At 38.6% G+C, this 20,052-nt stretch overlaps 2 protein-coding genes across 2 annotated transcripts in view; both read left to right on the top strand.

The window, feature by feature from the left end:
- Positions 1–20,052, top strand: part of ptprea (protein tyrosine phosphatase receptor type Ea) — a 424,624-nt gene that overhangs the window by 236,402 nt on the left and 168,170 nt on the right. The window lies entirely within an intron of this gene.
- fshr (follicle stimulating hormone receptor) lies at positions 6,022–18,627 on the top strand. Its single transcript, XM_053340804.1, has 15 exons — positions 6,022–6,439; positions 8,967–9,038; positions 10,177–10,251; positions 10,500–10,574; positions 10,815–10,889; positions 10,973–11,047; positions 12,016–12,090; positions 12,464–12,544; positions 13,660–13,728; positions 13,839–13,913; positions 14,545–14,730; positions 15,534–15,754; positions 16,650–16,831; positions 16,946–17,137; positions 18,040–18,627. The coding sequence occupies exons 1-15, from the start codon at positions 6,240–6,242 to the stop codon at positions 18,574–18,576; spliced, it is 2,190 nt and encodes a 729-aa protein (XP_053196779.1). The 5' UTR covers positions 6,022–6,239; the 3' UTR covers positions 18,577–18,627.

Raw genomic sequence — 20,052 nt, 5'->3', positions numbered from 1 at the left:
CCGTGTGATTTATACCGCATTAAAACTCCAGAGGTTACACCTTGACGCACCACCATCATAAACTTACCACCTTGGCTTGAAGTATTCCTAAATGCGCACTTCAAATGGTTTTTTCCAGTCTGTGGGATTCAACAATGATTTAATTGATTCTCAGTTCAAACCTTCATTGATAAAGTGTGACCATCTCGAGTGTGCTGCATGCCTGAGTCTCTGAGCTGTGCTGTGGAGTGGTGGCACGTGGTGCCACTAAGTCCAGAGGTGGTAGGTTTGTTTGTGGGGGGGGGGGGGGGGGGGGTCTGGGGGGGTTTGAGGAGGGGGGTTGCAGTGTAACTCCAGTGCAACGCCTGGATGTGTGCGTAAACCACAGGCCACGCCCTGTTTTCTAGCCTGATGTCTTATAGGCCACGCCCACTATACCTGCTCTAACCAACCACCTTTTTTTCTTTTTCTTTTCCTTTTTTTTTTTTCTTTTTTAGCAAAAACCAGCTGAAGAAAAGAATCAAAAACAGAACAAAGTAAATGTTACCATGTGTTGCTAATAGATAGAAAAGTCCAGTTCATGATCTCATTGGCTATTTGACAACTTGAGTTGCTTTGATTTCTTTGGCTCTCCCTTTTCTCTCTCTATCTCTCTTTGCATCCTTTGTCTTCGTGCTATTGGTTGACTGATTTATCGATCCTGATGACGGGACAGATGGGTTTCCGATGGGCTACAGTATAATTATCTGTTTATGGACTTCTGCAGTGTCTGAGCCCTCGACGGTTCAAGAGTTGTAGCCTCATGATATATCAATACGAACCGTGCCATGACATGAACCAGCCCCTCCAGTTCTTCCAAACAATATAACCAACCAGTCAGATGCATGCAAAACAGACCAGGGCAAGAAAGGATGTGTGTGTGAGATTTCAAAGTATAATATTGTCAAAAATTAACATTTTCCCTTCTTCTTGCCTTCCTTAACTGGCCTTTCAGACCTCCTTTTCCTCCCTTCTCTTGCTTTCCCCTTGTTCAGTATGTTTCCCTATCTGCCCTCCCAGTCCCCCCCGCCCCCCCCCTTTGTCTATCGCTTTCTTTTCCCTCTATCTCTGTTGTGTTGCCATCTGAAACAAAGAAGGTGTCTCAACCAATGGGATTCTACATCTAGGTGTTCATTAACCATGTTTATTTTCTATATGTACAATTTTTCTACAGTATTTACTTTTATTTTTATTGTTACAGTTCTTGATGAACATAAAGTGGAAATTTATTATGAAAAATAGTTTTGAAGATTAATGAGTAAATAAAATATTACCCAAGTGAGCCTGGAGTGCATTGTGTGTTGGTTTTTTGCAAGCTAGTCGTGATCTGCATTGTGTTGAAAAAGCAGAACTTATTTTTTTACTGATGATCTACAAAAAAAAAAGTGTTGCACATTCCCTCTTTTCCCTTTAACCTCTTGTTTCATCAAAGTATGAAGCAACACTTTTCCAAGTCCCACTCCGTCTAACTGGGACAGTAGACACACAAATACATAAATACACCAAGCGCAGCTTTGAAGTATGACTCAGTGCAGTGAAACGGTTTTAGTCTCAGCAGAGTTGTTGTTTGCTGGATGAAAGATCCCTGAGACTGCAGAGATGAGCTTGTGTCCTCAGGTGAGAGGAGCTACAAGGACCTGCTATTTAAATAAACACCTCCCCAAGTCTCGCTATCATGTTCTCTCTCTCTCTGTTTCTTTTACATTGCCTTTGTCTTCTCCTGAACAGTTTGTGCTCAACAGACGGGCTTGTGTTAGACTGTAACCATCTGCCACTGTGCTGTCCTTGACCACAGCCAGCTAGCACAAAGATAAAGAAACAGCCCTGCTATATTTATTGGGTAAATAAGAACTCCAGCACTCAAAACTAGCCGATCAGTTACCGTTACATACAACATTTACAGACCAGCTGTCTCATGAAGTGTCATATTCATTACACACCATGAAGCTAAATTGTTTGGTTGGGTGACAACTGGAGAGGGAATTGAACTATACTTAGATCCTCACCACTAGTGAGGCCAAAATGTGATGTTTGGCCTGGGGGTGTCGCTAGAGGAAAGGCCATGTTACATAAATAAAAAGGGATTATCCTTGATAGTGCACATTTTATGACATCTCATAGATTGTTATCCCTGAGCCAGGACCAATTGGCAGTCTTCCAGGACTTGGACTGAATCATTCATAAAATACTTTACAGGAAGAATGTTGAAAATACAAACCCACCAGATGGTAGTTAGATCACTTTCAAAGCCATTCGGATTACAGTTGATCCAAACACAGTTAGTCTCCCTACAAGATATTACAGTTATCTCAAAATAAAGGTACATAAATATTTGCATTACTTTAGCATTCATCTCACAGTCTTAGTGTACTATGATGTGATGATGATCAAGATTAACTCTGCTCTTGCTATTGATTAGATGCCAGCATGTGGTTGCCATGACAAATAAATGCACTCATTTTCTCAACATGACAACTTTCTTGTTTTAAGGAGAGAAAAGGCTTCTTGCTGTAATGAGAAAATGTATTTCCTTATTTTAAAAGATAATAATTTCTCATTATATTGAGAAACTGAGCAAATCATGTTTGTAATAGCAATATGCTAAACAGGCTGAGAAAGTATGCAGCTGGTGCTGGTGACTGTACTATATTAGAATGCTATATTTAGCATATTAATATTCAAACACTTAATGTTAATGAACTATTAAGAATATGTTAACTTAGTATGTCACTTTTACCTCTAACATTTTAGCTCCCTCACATTATTAGCATGTGAATATGCTAGATGAAAATCATAGCATTCATCTTCTGGTAACCATGAATGTTTGTACTAAATATTATGTCAAATAATTGTCACGATGTGTAACTTTGAACCATGTTGGACCATCAGACTGGAGAACCACACTGTTAGCAATAAAGGTGAAAAGGAAGAAGAATCGAGGTTGATTGGCTTGTACAATCATCAATAAATCTTTTTTCAACTACAGTCAGTTTGACTTGTCAGAAAAGCCGAGGTGGATCCAATGACATTAATGATTAATGATCCCCTGAAGTGACCCACTAAGCTACCCAAATGAATCAAAAAACTCAATACTAGGGGCCATAATTCTTAAAGCTTCCTAATACAAAGAGTTGCAGCTCTCCAGTAAGGTAAAAATGTCTGTCCCTTCCTTGAGAATTTTTCTAAATCACTACTAAACTAGGACTCTGCCCAAACTTTTTAGGCTAAGTGAATACAGCCATATGACCCTGGAGCTTAAACATCTAACTGAAGTGCATTATTAATGGTATCACCTGTTGTTTGACTGGTTTAAAATCTTCCTGTTAAAAAAAAAAGCGCATTGACTTTTTAATTTGATTTATTTATTGGATTATTGTGCAAAGAGGGAGTGGAGCTGTTTGACATTTTCATCAACACCTCCCCTGCACAGGTGCAGAATACTCAGCAACATTTTTAATCCACAAGTTCATATCATGAATAAGAGACACACACACACATACACACACACACACACTCCTTTTCCTCAGGCCTTCATTTCTACTCCTTTGTGCACCTGCATTTCTCAGTCTGCCTAACTTTCTCTCTCGCTCTCTCGCTCTCTCTGATTCTTTCTTGCCTTGTGCGTAACTGTGGGAAAGTGAATTTGTGTGTGTGTGTTTGTGTGTGTTTGTGTGTGGTCATGTCAGGAGCTCAAGGCTGCGTTTTTCCTCCTGCTTTGCTATAAATCACATAGTGCTCTATTCCTCCGCATGAAGTTCCCACAGTGCAACACACACACACACACAATTAACTATGTTTCAATACAAGAGACAATATGTGAGCAAAGCAGAAACTGAGGTTGCATAAAGGAGGAAAAAAAAAAAGATTGTTTGTTATGTAAGTGTATGTCTGTGTGTGCGCACATGAATGCAAAGTGTCCTTGCAAGCTGACTGTCCTACTGAAGTGTGCTTGGCTCAGCCTGTGGAGAAGAAAGGAATGTTATGTCCATCGCTATCAAACTGTGCTCATCATTCCACACAAATATGAGGCAGGAGACAAAACAGATTCATGCCTGTTCTCCCCATAATGATTTTTATTGTTAGTTTGTTGACATGACTGCGAAGCTCATAAAGACACAATCAGCCCCAAATTAAGACACCTATTTCCCATGAAAACTGGAAATAATATAGATTAAAATAAGCACGCAACCAAAAAATACAATAAACTATGGACAAAGGAATAAATTAACATCAGCAACTGTATATTCTCTTAGAAGTTGAAACCTTTGTGATTTTAAGTCCCATGAACATTTATGGTAATGCTTCAGATGATGGTCCACTCCATAATTATTCCCTACTTACAGTGTAATATTTTGCACTAACAATGTACTAGTACAGTGTGTACCCATCCAATACACATAGCAGGTATATTAAGGGAACAAGATGTGAGGTTAGGGAATAAAGGGGTAACAATCTGTGACCTTAAAAAGACTTTACCTATTCTAATATTGCAAGGTGACTTGAGTACAAATGTTTAGGACCATAATCTAAAGCATCATAACCTGATTTTGTTCATCTATAGTATTTACAAACACTCTAGTCTAAAGTTAATTTTCCAGCTCATTAGCTGCTCACTGCTATTATTATAGACTTATGAACTAACTGCGGCCCTTGCCTCTTTTGTTGAGCTGTGGTATTTAACTGGCAAATACTCTGAGGCTTATCGGAAATGAGGCTCATTAAGTGCCACTTAAAACTGAATAAACTTAAGACAGTTTTTTTTTTTTTTTTAATTACTGTCCTTTTCTAAATATGAAGTGAAACAAGTGACATACTGTTGAGAAGGGCTGTTACGAGGCTGTGGTTTTATTTCTTTGCATTATTAAAAATGTCAGTGGGATTTTAAATGAGATTTTCCTACTTTTGGAACAGGTTGGGTTTGATTTCAGCCCTCAGTAACACTTTACATCAGTGAAGCAATCAGAGGGCTTTGTGGCTAGCTAGCATAACTTAAAATGCTGGGAGCTAGCACCAGCCTTTTCAGCTAGCTACCTAACTAAAGTTAACGTTCATCATAAAACCACACCTGGAAATGTAATGTTAATCATCCATATGGATTTCAGACTACTCTAACATCACTGTGACAGTAGCTGAATCATGTTAGTCTACGTAAGGTGGAAGTTCACAGACGCTAGGTTTCTATTACGTCACCTTCGAGTTCACACATCCTCTTTTTTAACAAAGGAATTAGCCGATGTTATTTTGACATGTAACCTGTACCTAAGCTTTGTTTCAGCCTTAATAGAGACCCCCTTTCATGGCAACGGTATTCCTTGATGGCAGTGGCCTCTTTCAGCAGAATAATGTACCCCGCCACATTCTTCATTAATGGTTTGAGGAACATGACAAAGAGTTCAAGGTCTTGATTTGGCCTCCAAACTCCCAAGATCTCAATTCGATTGAGCATCTGTGACATATGCTGGAAAAACAAGTCCGGTCCATGGAGACCCCAACTTGCAACTTACAGGGTTTAAAGTATGCTGCTGCTAATGTCTTGTACCAGATATCAAAGGACACCTCCAGTTTAACTTTTCTGCTTTTTCCTTATAAGAATTCACTTTTTGGTGACAAATGTGAGTCTTCAAGTCTAGTGGGATTACTGAGTGTATAATTTTTGAATCTGTTTTGAATAAGAAATTAATATGTTCAAAGAAGGCAGGGTCTTGTGCAGATTTAATTAGCACTGCATCCTGTAACACTGTGCTATTTTCTGTGATTGCTTGTTTGTGTGATTTCCTCTGAGAAACTTACGGAGTTTAAGTGTCATGATTAAAAACTGGGGACTGTGTAATTGTGTAATTTGTAAAATCAGGAAAAGTCTTTATCAAAACATCCGGATTCATGCTTTGCTGTGGTGATTTTTTACACGCGCACACACACACACACAACCCAGAAGAGACCTCCTACAGCCTTATAAACCCATAAAGCTTGTCACACATCCCCCAACATTCACAACTGCATGACAGACAGCACCAAAGCGCATTACACTTCTTGTCTGTTCGACCTGGCAATGAACTCTCACTGAAGAAACGGACAAACAGGCAAAAACAACCATATCAAATGTGGAGGTCAAGCTCTGGTAGTGGGCCGGCATAGATGTAAACTCCACGTGGGAGACAGAGAGCAAGGAGCTGAGAAAAACTTGATCAAATACAACAACCTGGACTGAGAGACAGACTGTAATGATGCTGATGATGATTCCGACCATGCTGATGATTGTGTTGATTAAGACAACAGCAGCCTCAGCATCTGGATTTGAGATAGATGGATGGATTAAACCTGGAGTGGAGATCATTTTGTCCAAACGAGTCCTGCGCTGCTACCAGCTCAGATGTGGAGTTACAGAGATTCCAAACAACATCTCCACAAACACACAGTGCCTGTGAGTACACACACATACACACACACACACAATTGCATGCACACAAATATATGCAGCAATGATGGGAGACAAATGTGAAGTTGCTGCAGCTATTGTAGAAGTTTACATCGTCTCAGAGAAATGGCTTGAAAATCTGTGAAATGTAACACTGAATTTTTCTGTAGTACTACAAGTAATGATAAAGTTCTGACTTCATCCCTTTTCTAGTTGGCAACTGTGCAAAAATTACATCATCTATTTATGTTCATGCATAGGAGATATTTGAATCAGTTTTATTGGCTCTCAATGTATTTGCACAAAATAACAGCACAGAAATATACACAACTAATGACTATATGAACTGTAAATAGTACAAAGAAGTGAAGAATTCAAGGAGTGCTGAGATAACTTCATTGGTTAAAAAGAGATGTTACTTTATATACATGTATATTGTATTCTCAGTATATTCACAGCAGGAGAGCATCAGCATGAATAAGGTTTCTTTCTTTTTTTCAAGCTGCTTTCTGGAAGAAAACAAAACATAAGTGATAAGTAATGCTGACATCAGTCTGTGTATTTTTGGTTTTATTTCATATTTTCATATTAATGTTTATAGTTTGTGATTGCTTTGTTGTTCGCATTTATTTCAAATTTAAGGGGTACTCCAGAAATTCTGTATTGTACTTCAGTAAAGTTATAAGACTTGCAAGACCTTTTTTTTTAAATGAAGGACAAATTGGAAGCAGAACAGGCTAAAGTATCCTGTCTTCTCTCTAGTTTGGCTCAAGCTCCAAAAATACTGGATCTTACTTTGCAAATAATTTGCTTCAATAACATCATTTTGACCCTCCCTACCTAGTGAACTCCTACATCTTTCAAACTTCACACCCCCAGTTTGTTGCGGAGGCTTTCATTTGAAATATGTTTAGATAACAATAATAATAATAATAATAATGATTGTAGTTATTTTTCAGACTTTGAAAGCTCCCTTTAGACTTACAGAGGACATTATACAGCTGTTTTCACAGGGTGGTTGGTTCTTGTTATGAGGAGTAAACTGACTTTAATATGCATAGTTGCACTGTCCCTTTAAATTTGATTCTTCTCACAACAAGGGACACAGGTCATTATTACACAGAATACATGCATACTGCAGTGTTTCCTATTAACCATCTTACCCCAATGGAGATTAAGGAGGTATGCAAATCAAAATCCCATCTCATGACCATGAATAATCATTTAGACTTTCCTCTCTAATCTGTGCTCACCTCCTCTTGGCTCAATTTTGCACCAAATGTGTCAATGCTGGTTTTTATTAAACATTAATTTATTCGGTGAGGCACATCTGCTCGTCTACAGAGATTCACAGTACAGATGCTTTCTACTGACAACCAGCGACAGGCGTAACTTAAGAGTTCAAACCTAATAGTTTTAATGCTTCCATCAACCTAATGTTATACTACACCCATGATTCAAACCCAAACTTTGAGCAGATGAAAATTTTGATTGACAGTAAAATGTGCTAGCAGCAATTACAGGATGAATGTATAACAGAGGCACAAGTAGACAAAAGATAAGGCAAGGCAAGGCAGCTTTATTTATATAACACATGTCATACACAGGGCAACTCAGTGTGCTTTACATAAAAACAAACATTAAGGACTGGAAGCATAAAAACATACAATTATTGTTATTATAATGAAAATAATAAAACAGCAATCATTAGTTAACATTAGCCACTTGTAATGCTGTAGCTAAATTGTGTTTTTTATTCTTTCAAATATTTCATGATGTCACTTTAACCTCTGCGGGTATTGATCGAAGGTTCTCTAAATTATTTTGACACAGTGACGCACAATTAGATGAGGCCAAAAAGGGTGATTGCCATTTAAAGTAAACACTGATCTGTTGTTCTGGCCGTTGAAACACTTTGAAGGAATCTCAAGGCCAGAAAGGAGAGGGGCGTAAAGATTAGGACTCCATGAAGCTTTTGCACAAACACATACACGTAGCTACACACAAGAACGGAGTGCACATATACATAAATGGCAACCACGAAAAAAGCATTGAAAGAAATACAGCTGAGTTTTGTGGCAGAAATAGCAACATTTCCCAAGAGATGGACTGTGAACTCCCAGACGGCGATGTGTGTGTTCTCATCTGTTCTGTTCTGCCCGAAGGTCAAGGCTAAGGATCAGTGAGGATATTTACAAGTACACAGCAATGGATGGCCATTTCAGACGTCTACAACAACCAGATGTAAAATAAGCTTGGCATCTTGTGTAAATATTCTGTTATGCTAAACATTTTTACTCCTTATGCATTAAAAGGCAATCCTAAACAGTGAGTGAGTAAACTGGTCATGACCTTGTTTACTTCCTTTGTTATAAGAAATATGAAAATGATCCCACCCACGTACACCATGACACACACACAAGAAAAAAGGCTCCTGATGATTATTCATTAAAGTTTGATCTTATAATTATATTGCTGTGATTAGTGAGTTATAGCTGCAAGCTGATGTGAGCGCCTGTTTTTGTATCAACAGGGAAGTTAAGAAGACGCAGATCAGTGTGATTCCCCAGGGCGCTTTCGCCAACCTGCAGCTCCTCAGGATACTGTGAGTGTCTGTGTGTGTGTCTGTCGCTCAAGCTTAATCTTTGATGTGAAACATAATGAGCTGAGGAGGTCAAAACATTCAAGATGTGAATAATCAAAACAGAGGAGGAAAAACACACACATTTGTTACAGTACAGTTTTATTTTTAAGTTTTATTTACAGCACAAAAAGATTAAGTACTAAAATTAGATTTAAACTAGATTTATAGTATTTCTACATAACTTTAAATTGTGAAACTTAAGGAAAACAAGAACGCACAAAATATAGAATTACATTAGTGTTATTAATATGTGGATAATAGCAAACACACATTCATTTACTGAGTACAGGTGAGATTTTTGTTTGCGCAATATTTTGCATCTTTTAAACAGACTGAACTGCAAATTTCCATCAAACACAAGAACTACATTCCTCTTGGATATTTTAAAGCTTTATTATGTGTTGGGTTTTATTTTAAACATTCTTGTAACTGATTTAGTCATTTCTGATGTAGTTGTGTTGTTTCTGTCTCCCGATTGTGTTCTTGTCCTATAAATGTTTCTTAATTCTTGTAATCTTAATATAAATGAGATTTCCTGATAAAAAATATAAATATATTTATATTTTGATTTAATCCATTTGACAACCTATGTCTACATGACTGTGTGTTCCCATATGTTGTTTTTTTACTTCTGTAAAGTTATAGAGAAATGAAAGCTTTCGATACTTGGGTTGAAAGTATTAATACAGTCAAGCTTTATCAATCAGGAAATGAACATCTCCAATCAGACTCTAATCAGACAGACGTAGACAGTCAGAACGATTGAGACCTGTAGGTTTCCTGTCAAACATTTAACTGATATATTTATTGAAAGCTTGGCAGTATTATTAATGTTTACACTGGACCTTACTATGCAGGTCTACGTTTTTAGCCTTATTGCACCTCATCATTGTGTTACTAGTATGGTGATCTTCCAAAAGTGTAACAATAAGTGTGAGATCCCTAAATGTCTTCTGCCTTGTTTATGACTTAAGCATTAATGAAGCTGCAAAAGAAATCATCTATCACACCAGCTGTTCACTTTGTTTTTCCTCTTCTCCACCAAAAACCTGCATCCTCCTCCTCATCCTTTCCTCTCTACACTTCCTCACAACCTTAGCACCATTTCAGACAACGACATCCTTAAGAATATCTCTGCTTTTGCCTTCACCCGCCTCCCTCGGCTCACTCACATGTGAGTATACAACTTTCTGAAAGCCTTAGCACGTGATATATTTCATCCAGTGTGCTTATAGTGTTTAGTCTTTGTTATGGAACAAGAAGAGCTGTAATCTCTGAGAAAACTGATCACCCAAACAGATGTAGGAAGGGCAGTCGATTCAAAATATGTCAAAGAATAATTGTGATTGAAGATGTAACAGCTGATTTTTGCATGTGTGTGCATTTCATAGTGTTCCATTTATATATTTGTGTTACTTTTAGCATCATCAAAGACAATGGTGCGTTGGAGAGCATTGGAGCTTTTGCCTTCGCTGGCCTCCCTCGGCTCAATGATATGTAAGTATGCAACTTCGTGAAAGCCTTTGCATGTGACGTATTTTATCCAACGTGCCTGCAGTGTTTAGTCTTTGTTATGGAACAAGAAGAGCTGTTAACTCTGAGAAAACTGTTCACCCAAACAGTTGTAGGCAGGGCGGTGGAGTCAAAATACATCAAAGAATAAGTGTGATTGAAGACAGCTGGATTTCTTTCGTGCATTTCATATTCCGTACATTTATATATTTGTGTTTCTTTTAGCATCATCTCACAGAACGGTGCATTAGAGAATATTGGGGCTTTTGCTTTCTCTGATCTTCCTGAACTCACTATAATGTAAGTATAACTGGCAGAATAATGATAGTGGTGAAACCGTAGTCATTTATATTAGTGGGTCTGTGACAATGTGTTTCTTTCAGACATATAACAAATTCAAAACACCTGAGACACATCCATCCAGATGCATTCAAGAACCTTGTGAAACTACAGTATCTGTGAGTACTCACTGAGAGTGCCAAAAACAGGAGTATGTACTTCTCAAGTTTGTGTTGTTCAAACTTAATGTGAGTTCAAAATGGGTCATGGGTGACAGGCCTACTTCTGACGGGCCCCCACATGACCGGAGGCATCATTTTTTAATTAGTTTGGATCTACTGGAAGAGATATCAAGTGTCACATTTCATCCCAAAGATGAAGTGTGACAAGTTTTCCACAAAATGAGATATTTGAAACTCATTGGGTGCAAAACTGTGATCCTAAATTGGATTGTTTATATTTTTCTGGACAAAATGACAGATTATGAAGGACAGTAACCCTCATGGACATTATCACAACTATTACTGTTACATTTGCCCCAATTTATGAGAACTAGGACACATAAACAGAGAAGTGTATGGTGAAAAAATGCGAATGATTAAACTTAAATAGGGCACATATAGTATTTTAATCATATCAAATAGTTGTGATTTTTATACCAGTAAATGTCCACAATGCTGAATAATATATCACGTAATATATAGCCTATTCAGTTTTTGCAAGTTTATGTGTTGTGCATTTTAAAGATGGAAAGTTTTTTTTAAGATTTGTTTTGGGGCTTTTTTGCCTTTATTTTAGCTAGTAAGTGGCCAACATGTGGCATAGGTCCCTAGCCAGAATCGAACCAGGGACACTGCTGTAATGTGTGCTGTAACCACTGGGCTACCAAGGGACTCCAGATGGAAATATTTTACAGATACTTTTCATCTGACTTTGCAACAAAAACGCCCAAAAAAACATTTTATTTTGACCAAGGTTGGATTTATCTCTCAGCCACATGAACCTCTGACTGAAAGTGTGATTTTTAATCTTGGATAATACAATGAATCCTTTTTTCTGCTGTGACTGCAGTGCAAACTACACGTCTGCTGTTTGGAGGTCAGATTGTGAATGTAGTAACATTTGGCTCTTAATCTGCACATCACAGGACCATCCTCAACACCGGGCTGAGAACTTTTCCAGACTTCACTAAGATCCGCTCTACAGCCCACGACTTTCTGCTGTAGGTTGACACGCTTTCAACACAATATATAAATGAACTACAGAAGCACGCTCGCACTCCCACTCACCATAATTCCCACATGCAATTGAACATATAAGCTATTGTGCGCACGCAGAATTAAATGTGCCCGGAAGAAATCACACCGTTAGACATAAAACGGTGCAGATGAATCCTACGCACTGAGTATTCCATACAGAAGTATTTATCAGGAAAGCAAACCATCTCTCCTTTAAAAAATCCATCTTTTAACTGTCTCCCATCTTATATCTACACATAAGCTTCATGCATTCCTCATATTTTGCTCACTAACTGCACATATATCTGCTTTTTTACTGCTGGTGAATCACTATTTGTTGATTTTTGTGCTGCTTAGTGACCTGGACGAGAACAGCCACGTAGAGACAGTCCCCGCCAAAGCCTTCCGAGGCCTCTGCACTCAAACCATCAAGGAGATGTAAGAGATTCATCACTTCTTTTTTTCTTTTTCTTTTTTTTTTAGGAACACATGCACCACCCTCACAGAGCTGCGAGTGGGCATTAGATGTGCGATGATGAATGTTCCCTGAAATGCCCTCTGCCCTCTTTCCTCAGCTCTATCTTCTGCAGCACTCCTACCTCTTTGTTTCCTTCGTCATCCCCCTTTTATGCTGCAGCTCTGGATTCCTGCAGAAAGTCATGTGTTGAATCAGGCAATGAGTGTTTTAATGTTGTACTATTAATTTGTCATACATTTTGTTCTTGTGTTAATAATGGAAAATTGAAATAAAGGTGGGAAACTAAAGGATACATTTGCTTAAGTAGAATTTTAACCTTCCAATTTCCATTTTATGCTACTTTATACTTCCACTGCACTACATTCACTACAGTCTGAAAGCTGGATTTACTATTTATTGCTGTAGAATAAATAACCAAATACCTAACCAAATAGGTAAAATTAGCTCACCTTGCACCATAAAAATGCAGCTCAAATGGATTACATCAGGAGGTGGGCCTCCAAACAGTTTCAGGGGAGGCTCAGTGAATGCAAGTAAAAAATGATTACACAAGTAATAAAACAAGATCATACTGAAAAGCCTAAATGTGTGTGATTTGGTGAAAGAGATTAGTTTAGAGATAAAGTAGTTTCAGGGAGTTTTTACCAATGTCCCACTGTCAGAACAAACAAATGCCTTCAAACACACCTTTTTTTTATGTACATGGTACAATTGTTGAGTGTCAGTGGATCAAGTAAGATGATAATGATCCTAAAGGCATTGGGAAATTGAGAAAAAACTAAGTTAAGCTTGGGGGTTGGGGGGGCTTTGTTTGAGGAGAGGCCCACAGTCTCAGATTTTGAAAAACGGCTGTTGTACTATATTATAATGCACCATAACTTAACACTGACAGGCACAGTTCCTGCTTCATAAAAAGTACTTGTGAAATAATCGTGTTTGACTCAGAAAATCCTGCAGCTTTTGTCACTTCAAACACTAAAATTAGCTTCAATAGTTCAGATAAGTTAACTGTTGGGGAATGTTTGGTGTTGGAACCACGTGACTGTAATTTTTTGGCTTTGCATTCTCATGACAGACGGCTCAACCGAAATGGCATCAAGGAGGTGGAAAGTGACGCCTTCAGCGGCACAAAGATGCGCAGCTTGTGAGTCACAGGCAGACACACAATTACAAACAGAAGATTTTTCAAAATGAGTAAATAAATAAATAATATAGCCAGCTCACATATTTCATTTCTCTTTTACTCTCTTTTAGGTTTCTAAGAGGCAACCAGGAGCTTACTCACATCAATCCCAACGCCTTTGTGGGTTCCAGTGAGTTGGTGGTACTGTAAGCATGACATTCAACAGTAACTCATGCCGCCATGATTCACCCTCCTCATCATCACTTAATAAACTCAGGGTGTAGGAGAAAACAAGAAACAACACAGCATATGTGGAGAGATTTTTTTTTAAAACCAACCTTTGTTAATATGCCAGGTTTAAGGTAAAAATAGAACGAGAGCAGGTGCAGTCAATTCATTTTAACTGGAGAGAGGTTTTTTTTTTTTTAATCTGTTTATTCCCTAAATAAAAAGCCACCACTGAAGTAGCAATCAGAAAAAATGGGGTTTTATTGGGCTGTCATTGCTGTGATGTTTCTTTTTTCACTCCACATCCAGGCAATCACTTGGCAATCACATACTGGCTCTGTATGTGAATTTTCTGTTCAAGAAAGCTTAATTTTATTGTTTCATTCTGAGCAGAACCTGAAATTTAGCTGGCATATTTTCATCCATCACTTCTTTTAAATCCATGTTTTTCTGAAGAGAAATAAATAGCAGGTTTTTTTAGAAATTGATCATCAGTCAAATGCAAATTACATAACAGTTGTTGAAAATGTCATGTACTCTGAAATGAAAATGACAGCTTCTGATACTCCTCTGTTAAATACCCACTTGTTTGTGTATCTGTGTCTGCAGGGACATCTCCCACACAGCCCTCAGCTCCCTGCCGGACTCCATCCTCAGTAGACTCGAGATGCTGATCGCGGAGTCCGCCCTCCATCTGAAAGAGCTCCCTTCTCTACAGCTCTTCACCAAACTCCAATTTGCCAAACTCACCTACCCATCACACTGCTGTGCCTTCCAAAACATACACAGGAACAGGTAGTCTGCACAGTCAAGATGTTTCTGAACAGCTTATTCACTTTCTTGCCAAGAGTGAGATGAAAAGCTACTGTAGATAACGTACCAGTCTGATATCTGTTTGAGTAAATATGAAACTGTGAACAGTCTGGCTTTGTTCAGAGGCTTAAAGAAAAATGAAGCACCACCTCTAAAGCTCCATAATCAGTATATCATATTTTGTATATTTAATCTGTAAAAAAAAAAAAAGTGTGGCAGTCACTATTTTACAAGGGGTTGCATTGCTGGACTATGTCTTGGCTGTAGGGACCAGTAACTTTCTGGAGAAATCTGATGGTTGCCTGGCAACAGCTAAGGAGTAGTCCAACTGCTCATTGAACCACAACATGTCATTTTAACACTTACATTTTTATACTAATTAAACAATATAACAGTTAATTAGTGAGTTTCTGAGGTGCTGGCAAACAGATTTGTTTTGTTTTTTGGGTGGGGGGGCAGGCTAACTGTTTCCCCCATGTCTCCAGCCTTTATGCTAAGCTAAACTAACTGGTCCAAATCTGCTGGTCCATCTTCATATTTGCCACACAGACATGAGAATAGTGTCAGTCTACAGTCTATATTTTTCCTAAATGTGAAACAGTTTCTTTTATTTTGGTTAAACAGTATTTTACTATACTATATGTATATAATACTTTATGACTCTATTATTGGTCGGTTATCATTAACTAACAGTGTTTAACTTGAGGTTTTATTGTCATATTTTCAGAATACATAATAATATATAATTTAAAAAAAGAAATGTTTGTGTACTTTGTGTGTGTTAGGTCGGGCGGGCACCCTCTGTGCTTTAAACCACAAGCCCACGAGGAACGTCACTTCTACAGGGATCATTGCTCAAACTCCACCTCCATCACCTGCAGCCCAAACCCAGATGACTTTAACCCCTGTGAGGACATCATGTCCCCCGTCATCCTGCGGGTCCTCATCTGGGTCATCTCTGTCCTCGCACTGCTGGGGAACACAGCGGTACTCCTTGTCTTGTTAGGTACTGAATGGGAACATCATCTCTATCCATGAAACACATACAGTATGTGGTCTTTTTGTTTTGCCTGTGTATCTCAGATGTTGTGATGTTGCTTTCAACGATGGAAGTAGCTCAATATTTTTAGTCATGTGTAGCTATTATTTACAATATGTTGTAGTTCCCCTCCACTCAAAAATGTGTTGTCCTTATTTAGTTCACTTGATGTTTCACTGTATGTGCAAAGGGCTGTATGTGCATTAGAAGGACATGTATTTGCTAAAAGGGGAAAGCTGTGACTCACCTTAAATCTATGTTCATGATGTGTATGTATGAGCTTGATTTACAACATCACAACTCATTTGGAGAATTTGGACATTTGGAAAATGTGGCACCTAGAAGCCTTGTTGACTTTTAGGGAAGTTGGAGACATCTTGTGTTCAATAGTTAAACTTTTGAAATGAACAATATTTGTATATGCATAGACTTTAAACATTTTAAGGAGGTAATTCATTTATTTTTTAGTAGCAAAATATAAATATAAAATATCAGAAACAAATTATTATTACAAGTAGATTATTTTTATTTGTTGTGAGATATGTTTGGATGGGGATCTATTTTACAGACTCCTAATTAGATTAAAACACCGTCCTCCCTCCATCCATACTTGCCTACTTTCTTTCATCCTTTGCTCTCCCGTTGTCTTCCTCCTGTTCCCCTTCCTTCCATCTTTACCTCTGTTGTTATTACCTGTCTTCCTTTTCTGTTGTGTAAACAGGGAAATAAGACTGGAGACTTTCATAGGACAGAGAAATGAAACTCTAATTGTATTCATAAAGACAGATGGGTACACATATTTCTGCTAATGCTTAATTAACTTTACATTAACTTTAACTTCTTTCCACTCTTGTGTTGCCAGGCAGCCGCTCCAAGCTGACTGTTCCTCGTTTCCTCATGTGCCACTTGGCATTTGCTGACCTCTGCATGGGCATCTACCTGGTAGTCATAGCAACCGTAGACATGCTCACTCGTGGCTGGTACTACAACCACGCCATAGACTGGCAGACGGGCCTGGGCTGCAGTGTTGCTGGCTTTTTCACGGTGTGTATGCACCGAGTTCATTGCAAACATAACATGATGGCCCTTAAATCAATAGTAATATTCATGAGTGTTCATTTTTTAATATTAATACATGTGTTTGTGTGTCGATTGAAGGTGTTTGCCAGTGAGCTGTCAGTGTTCACATTAACGGCAATCACCCTGGAGCGCTGGCACACCATCAAACATGCACTTCGGCTGGACCGTAAACTCCGTCTGAGACACGCCTGTATCATCATGACAGCTGGCTGGATCTTCTCCACCTTGGCCGCTTTGCTTCCCACAGTCGGTGTGAGCAGCTACAGCAAGGTGGGTGCTTCATATAAGCTGCACATCAGCACATCTTCATTTATTTACTCTTTCCAGTTTGCTTCCGAGCAGTTTAATGTATGTTCTTTTTAAAGTTGCTCAGGTTTATGTCATTGGGGATGCAAAATGGTGCATGATCTCATACTCTCCTAAATGATTTAGAAATCGCTTCATATGCTCAAAAATATACAAAAAGATTATGCAGAACAACAAATCTAATGTAATGTCCTGTGTGTTTGACATGACATCCAACAGGCTATAATTGTACATACAATATGGTGTCTGGAGAGCATCAATATGAATTTTCAGTATCAAATCTATATATTATATATATATATATTCAAACAATGTTATCTAGCAGTATCATATTTTACAAAAGTTTGTTTTTCCTTTCTTTGTAGAAAAGAAGTTTGTACTAAAATGAGCTGTCTTTAAAAAAAATCCCTCCGCCTATGTCCATCTTGCTGTAGTGCTGTGATAGTAGCAGTAGAGTTTCCTGGCTTTGATAAATAGAGATGGCATTTTTTACTTTATTTAATAGAGTGATGGCAGGATATAGAGAGACAACATGGGGACAGAGTAGGTCTGATGACAAATAAACAAAGAAGAAAAAGAAAGAAAGAAAAATTTCCAGCTGAAATCAGAAACTCCCACACTATTGCTGCTTTTGTTGTTATATTCACAATAACTGACATACATACATTTACTGACCTTTACATGGTGGCTTATTTTCTGTGTTCACCTTTATATGAAGCTATTTACAGTTCAGTTTTTGTTGCCTAGTCCACAAACCTTCTGAGGAGCATTCATGAGGTAGAAATAAAGCACACTGAAGGTCCCTGCACACTGTGTGATTTTTAAACATGTGTTTGTTTACATCTGTATTTGTTTGTGGGGCATAGGTGAGTATCTGCCTACCCATGGACGTGGAGTCTGGGGTGTCTCAGGTCTATGTTGTGTCTCTACTCCTCCTCAACATCCTGGCCTTCTTCTGTGTGTGCGGCTGTTATCTCAGCATCTACCTGACCGTACGTAACCCCTCGTCAGCACCGGCCCACACCGACACCCTCGTGGCCCAGCGCATGGCCGTGCTCATCTTCACTGACTTCATCTGCATGGCTCCAATCTCCTTCTTTGCCATCTCAGCCGCCCTCAAGCTCCCTCTCATCACCGTCTCTGATGCAAAACTCCTGCTGGTTCTCTTCTACCCAATCAACTCATGCTCAAACCCCTTCCTGTACGCCTTCTTTACCCGCACCTTCAGGCGGGATTTCTTTCTCCTGGCAGCTCGCTTTGGCCTGTTTAAAACCCGGGCACAGATTTACCGGACAGAGAGTTCCTCCTGTCAGCAGCCGGCATGGACCTCTTCAAAGAACAGCCATGTGATGCTGTACTCTTTGGCAAATACATCAAGTCTCGATGGGAAACAAGAGTGCTGACTATTATTCAAGATTTCATACATACAGACTTGGTCTATCGAAATTTTGCAGGTTTCCCCCCCCAAAAAAAAAAACCCTAATATTTCTCTTCTCACAGAAACAATAAATCTCAGAGGGAAATAAAGCAAAGCTGTAGATCCTACAGAAATACTGGCAGAACTTTAATACATGAATACCTCTCAAGCACTTATTTGAACATGAACCATGAGACTGCTAATTCTTCAGAACGACATCACAACTGATCACACTTATGATTTGTTTGATATTGATTCATGTTGCCAACATCTTCAACCAGCATATCAACCACTGACTCTTCAGGCCTGTCTTCTGACCCGCCCAGTGCCCAGTATCCTTCTGTTTCAGTCTAGCAGTCCAAATAAATACATCTTCAGAACAACTGCAGATACTTTGACCAAATCTAGCTCAAATTGCTGTGTCCCAGATAATTACTTCTGTTTGTTTTAATTTGAGTGGAGTGCCAGATGGGTGGAGTTTACTGCAACATAACAATTTAGATTACAAGTAGGAGAAGAAGACGTGAACTGGTTTCACTTTCATGTGTGGTCTTACACAACAAATGCCATCCATCTGGTGTCCCATGACAGTAAAACTTTGAAACAATTTTACTAAAGGATTGACATTTGGGATATCAGCATATGCACATCTAGAAATCCACATTCATTTTGAATGATATTCATTAAGAAGCACACCGCAGAGACTTCTACTGATTAATAATCTCCTCATACACTGTCTGCTGTAGCTCGCTATGCCTCCAAATCCCCCCTACCTTCAGTTTCTCTGCTTAAAAAGAAAGAAGGATGTGTAATTATCTTTGTAATGTAATTATGTTTATTGTTTGTAAATGAAAGGATCAGTAACCTTTTTATACCTGTGTGTTCTGTACAAAATGAATCTTTGGGATGTTTTTTTCATATCATTTATAAAGATGTTTATTAAATCCTCTTTGTTTGAGCCGATTTTGTATGGTGAGTGTGAATACACACACACACACACACACACACACATATTTTGTCCTATGTCACTTTTGGGGACATTACATAGACTTGCATTAATTTCCTATACAAACAATAACCATTACTTGCTAACCTAAGATTAACCTTGACCACTGACCCGAAAATCTGCTTTTTACCAACTGGGGACAAGGTTTTGTCACTCCCAATTAACATGGTCTTCAGTCTGAAATTTGTCCCTGAAAATAGTCTATGACAGACCCCCGCCCCCAACAACACACACACACGCACACACACACACACACACACACACACACACACACACACACAAACCCTCAATTTAGTTATCTTTATCTTGAAATGCTATCCTTCAGAATATCAAGAGCATTCAAGGACAAAGTGACCCTACAAACCTCTGCTCTGCATGCCAGGGAGGGTGTGCTTGTGTGTGGTGTGGGAGGAGGGAGACCACACAGCTGCTCATTCCCCTTATTACAGAAGGATT

This window comes from Scomber japonicus, chromosome 20 (assembly GCF_027409825.1).
Source record: "Scomber japonicus isolate fScoJap1 chromosome 20, fScoJap1.pri, whole genome shotgun sequence".
Taxonomy (NCBI): domain Eukaryota; kingdom Metazoa; phylum Chordata; class Actinopteri; order Scombriformes; family Scombridae; genus Scomber; species Scomber japonicus.
This window is presented reverse-complemented; position numbering and strand designations above follow the sequence as displayed.

Coding starts and splice junctions, on each gene's coding strand:
- fshr (XM_053340804.1), top strand. CDS start 6,240: ATGATGCTGATGATGATTCCGACCATGCTGATGATTGTGTTGATTAAG. Junction 13,914..14,544: donor TCCAGTGAGTTGGTGGTACT/GTAAGCATGACA, acceptor CTGTGTCTGCAG/GGACATCTCCCACACAGCCC. Junction 15,755..16,649: donor GGTACTCCTTGTCTTGTTAG/GTACTGAATGGG, acceptor TTGTGTTGCCAG/GCAGCCGCTCCAAGCTGACT.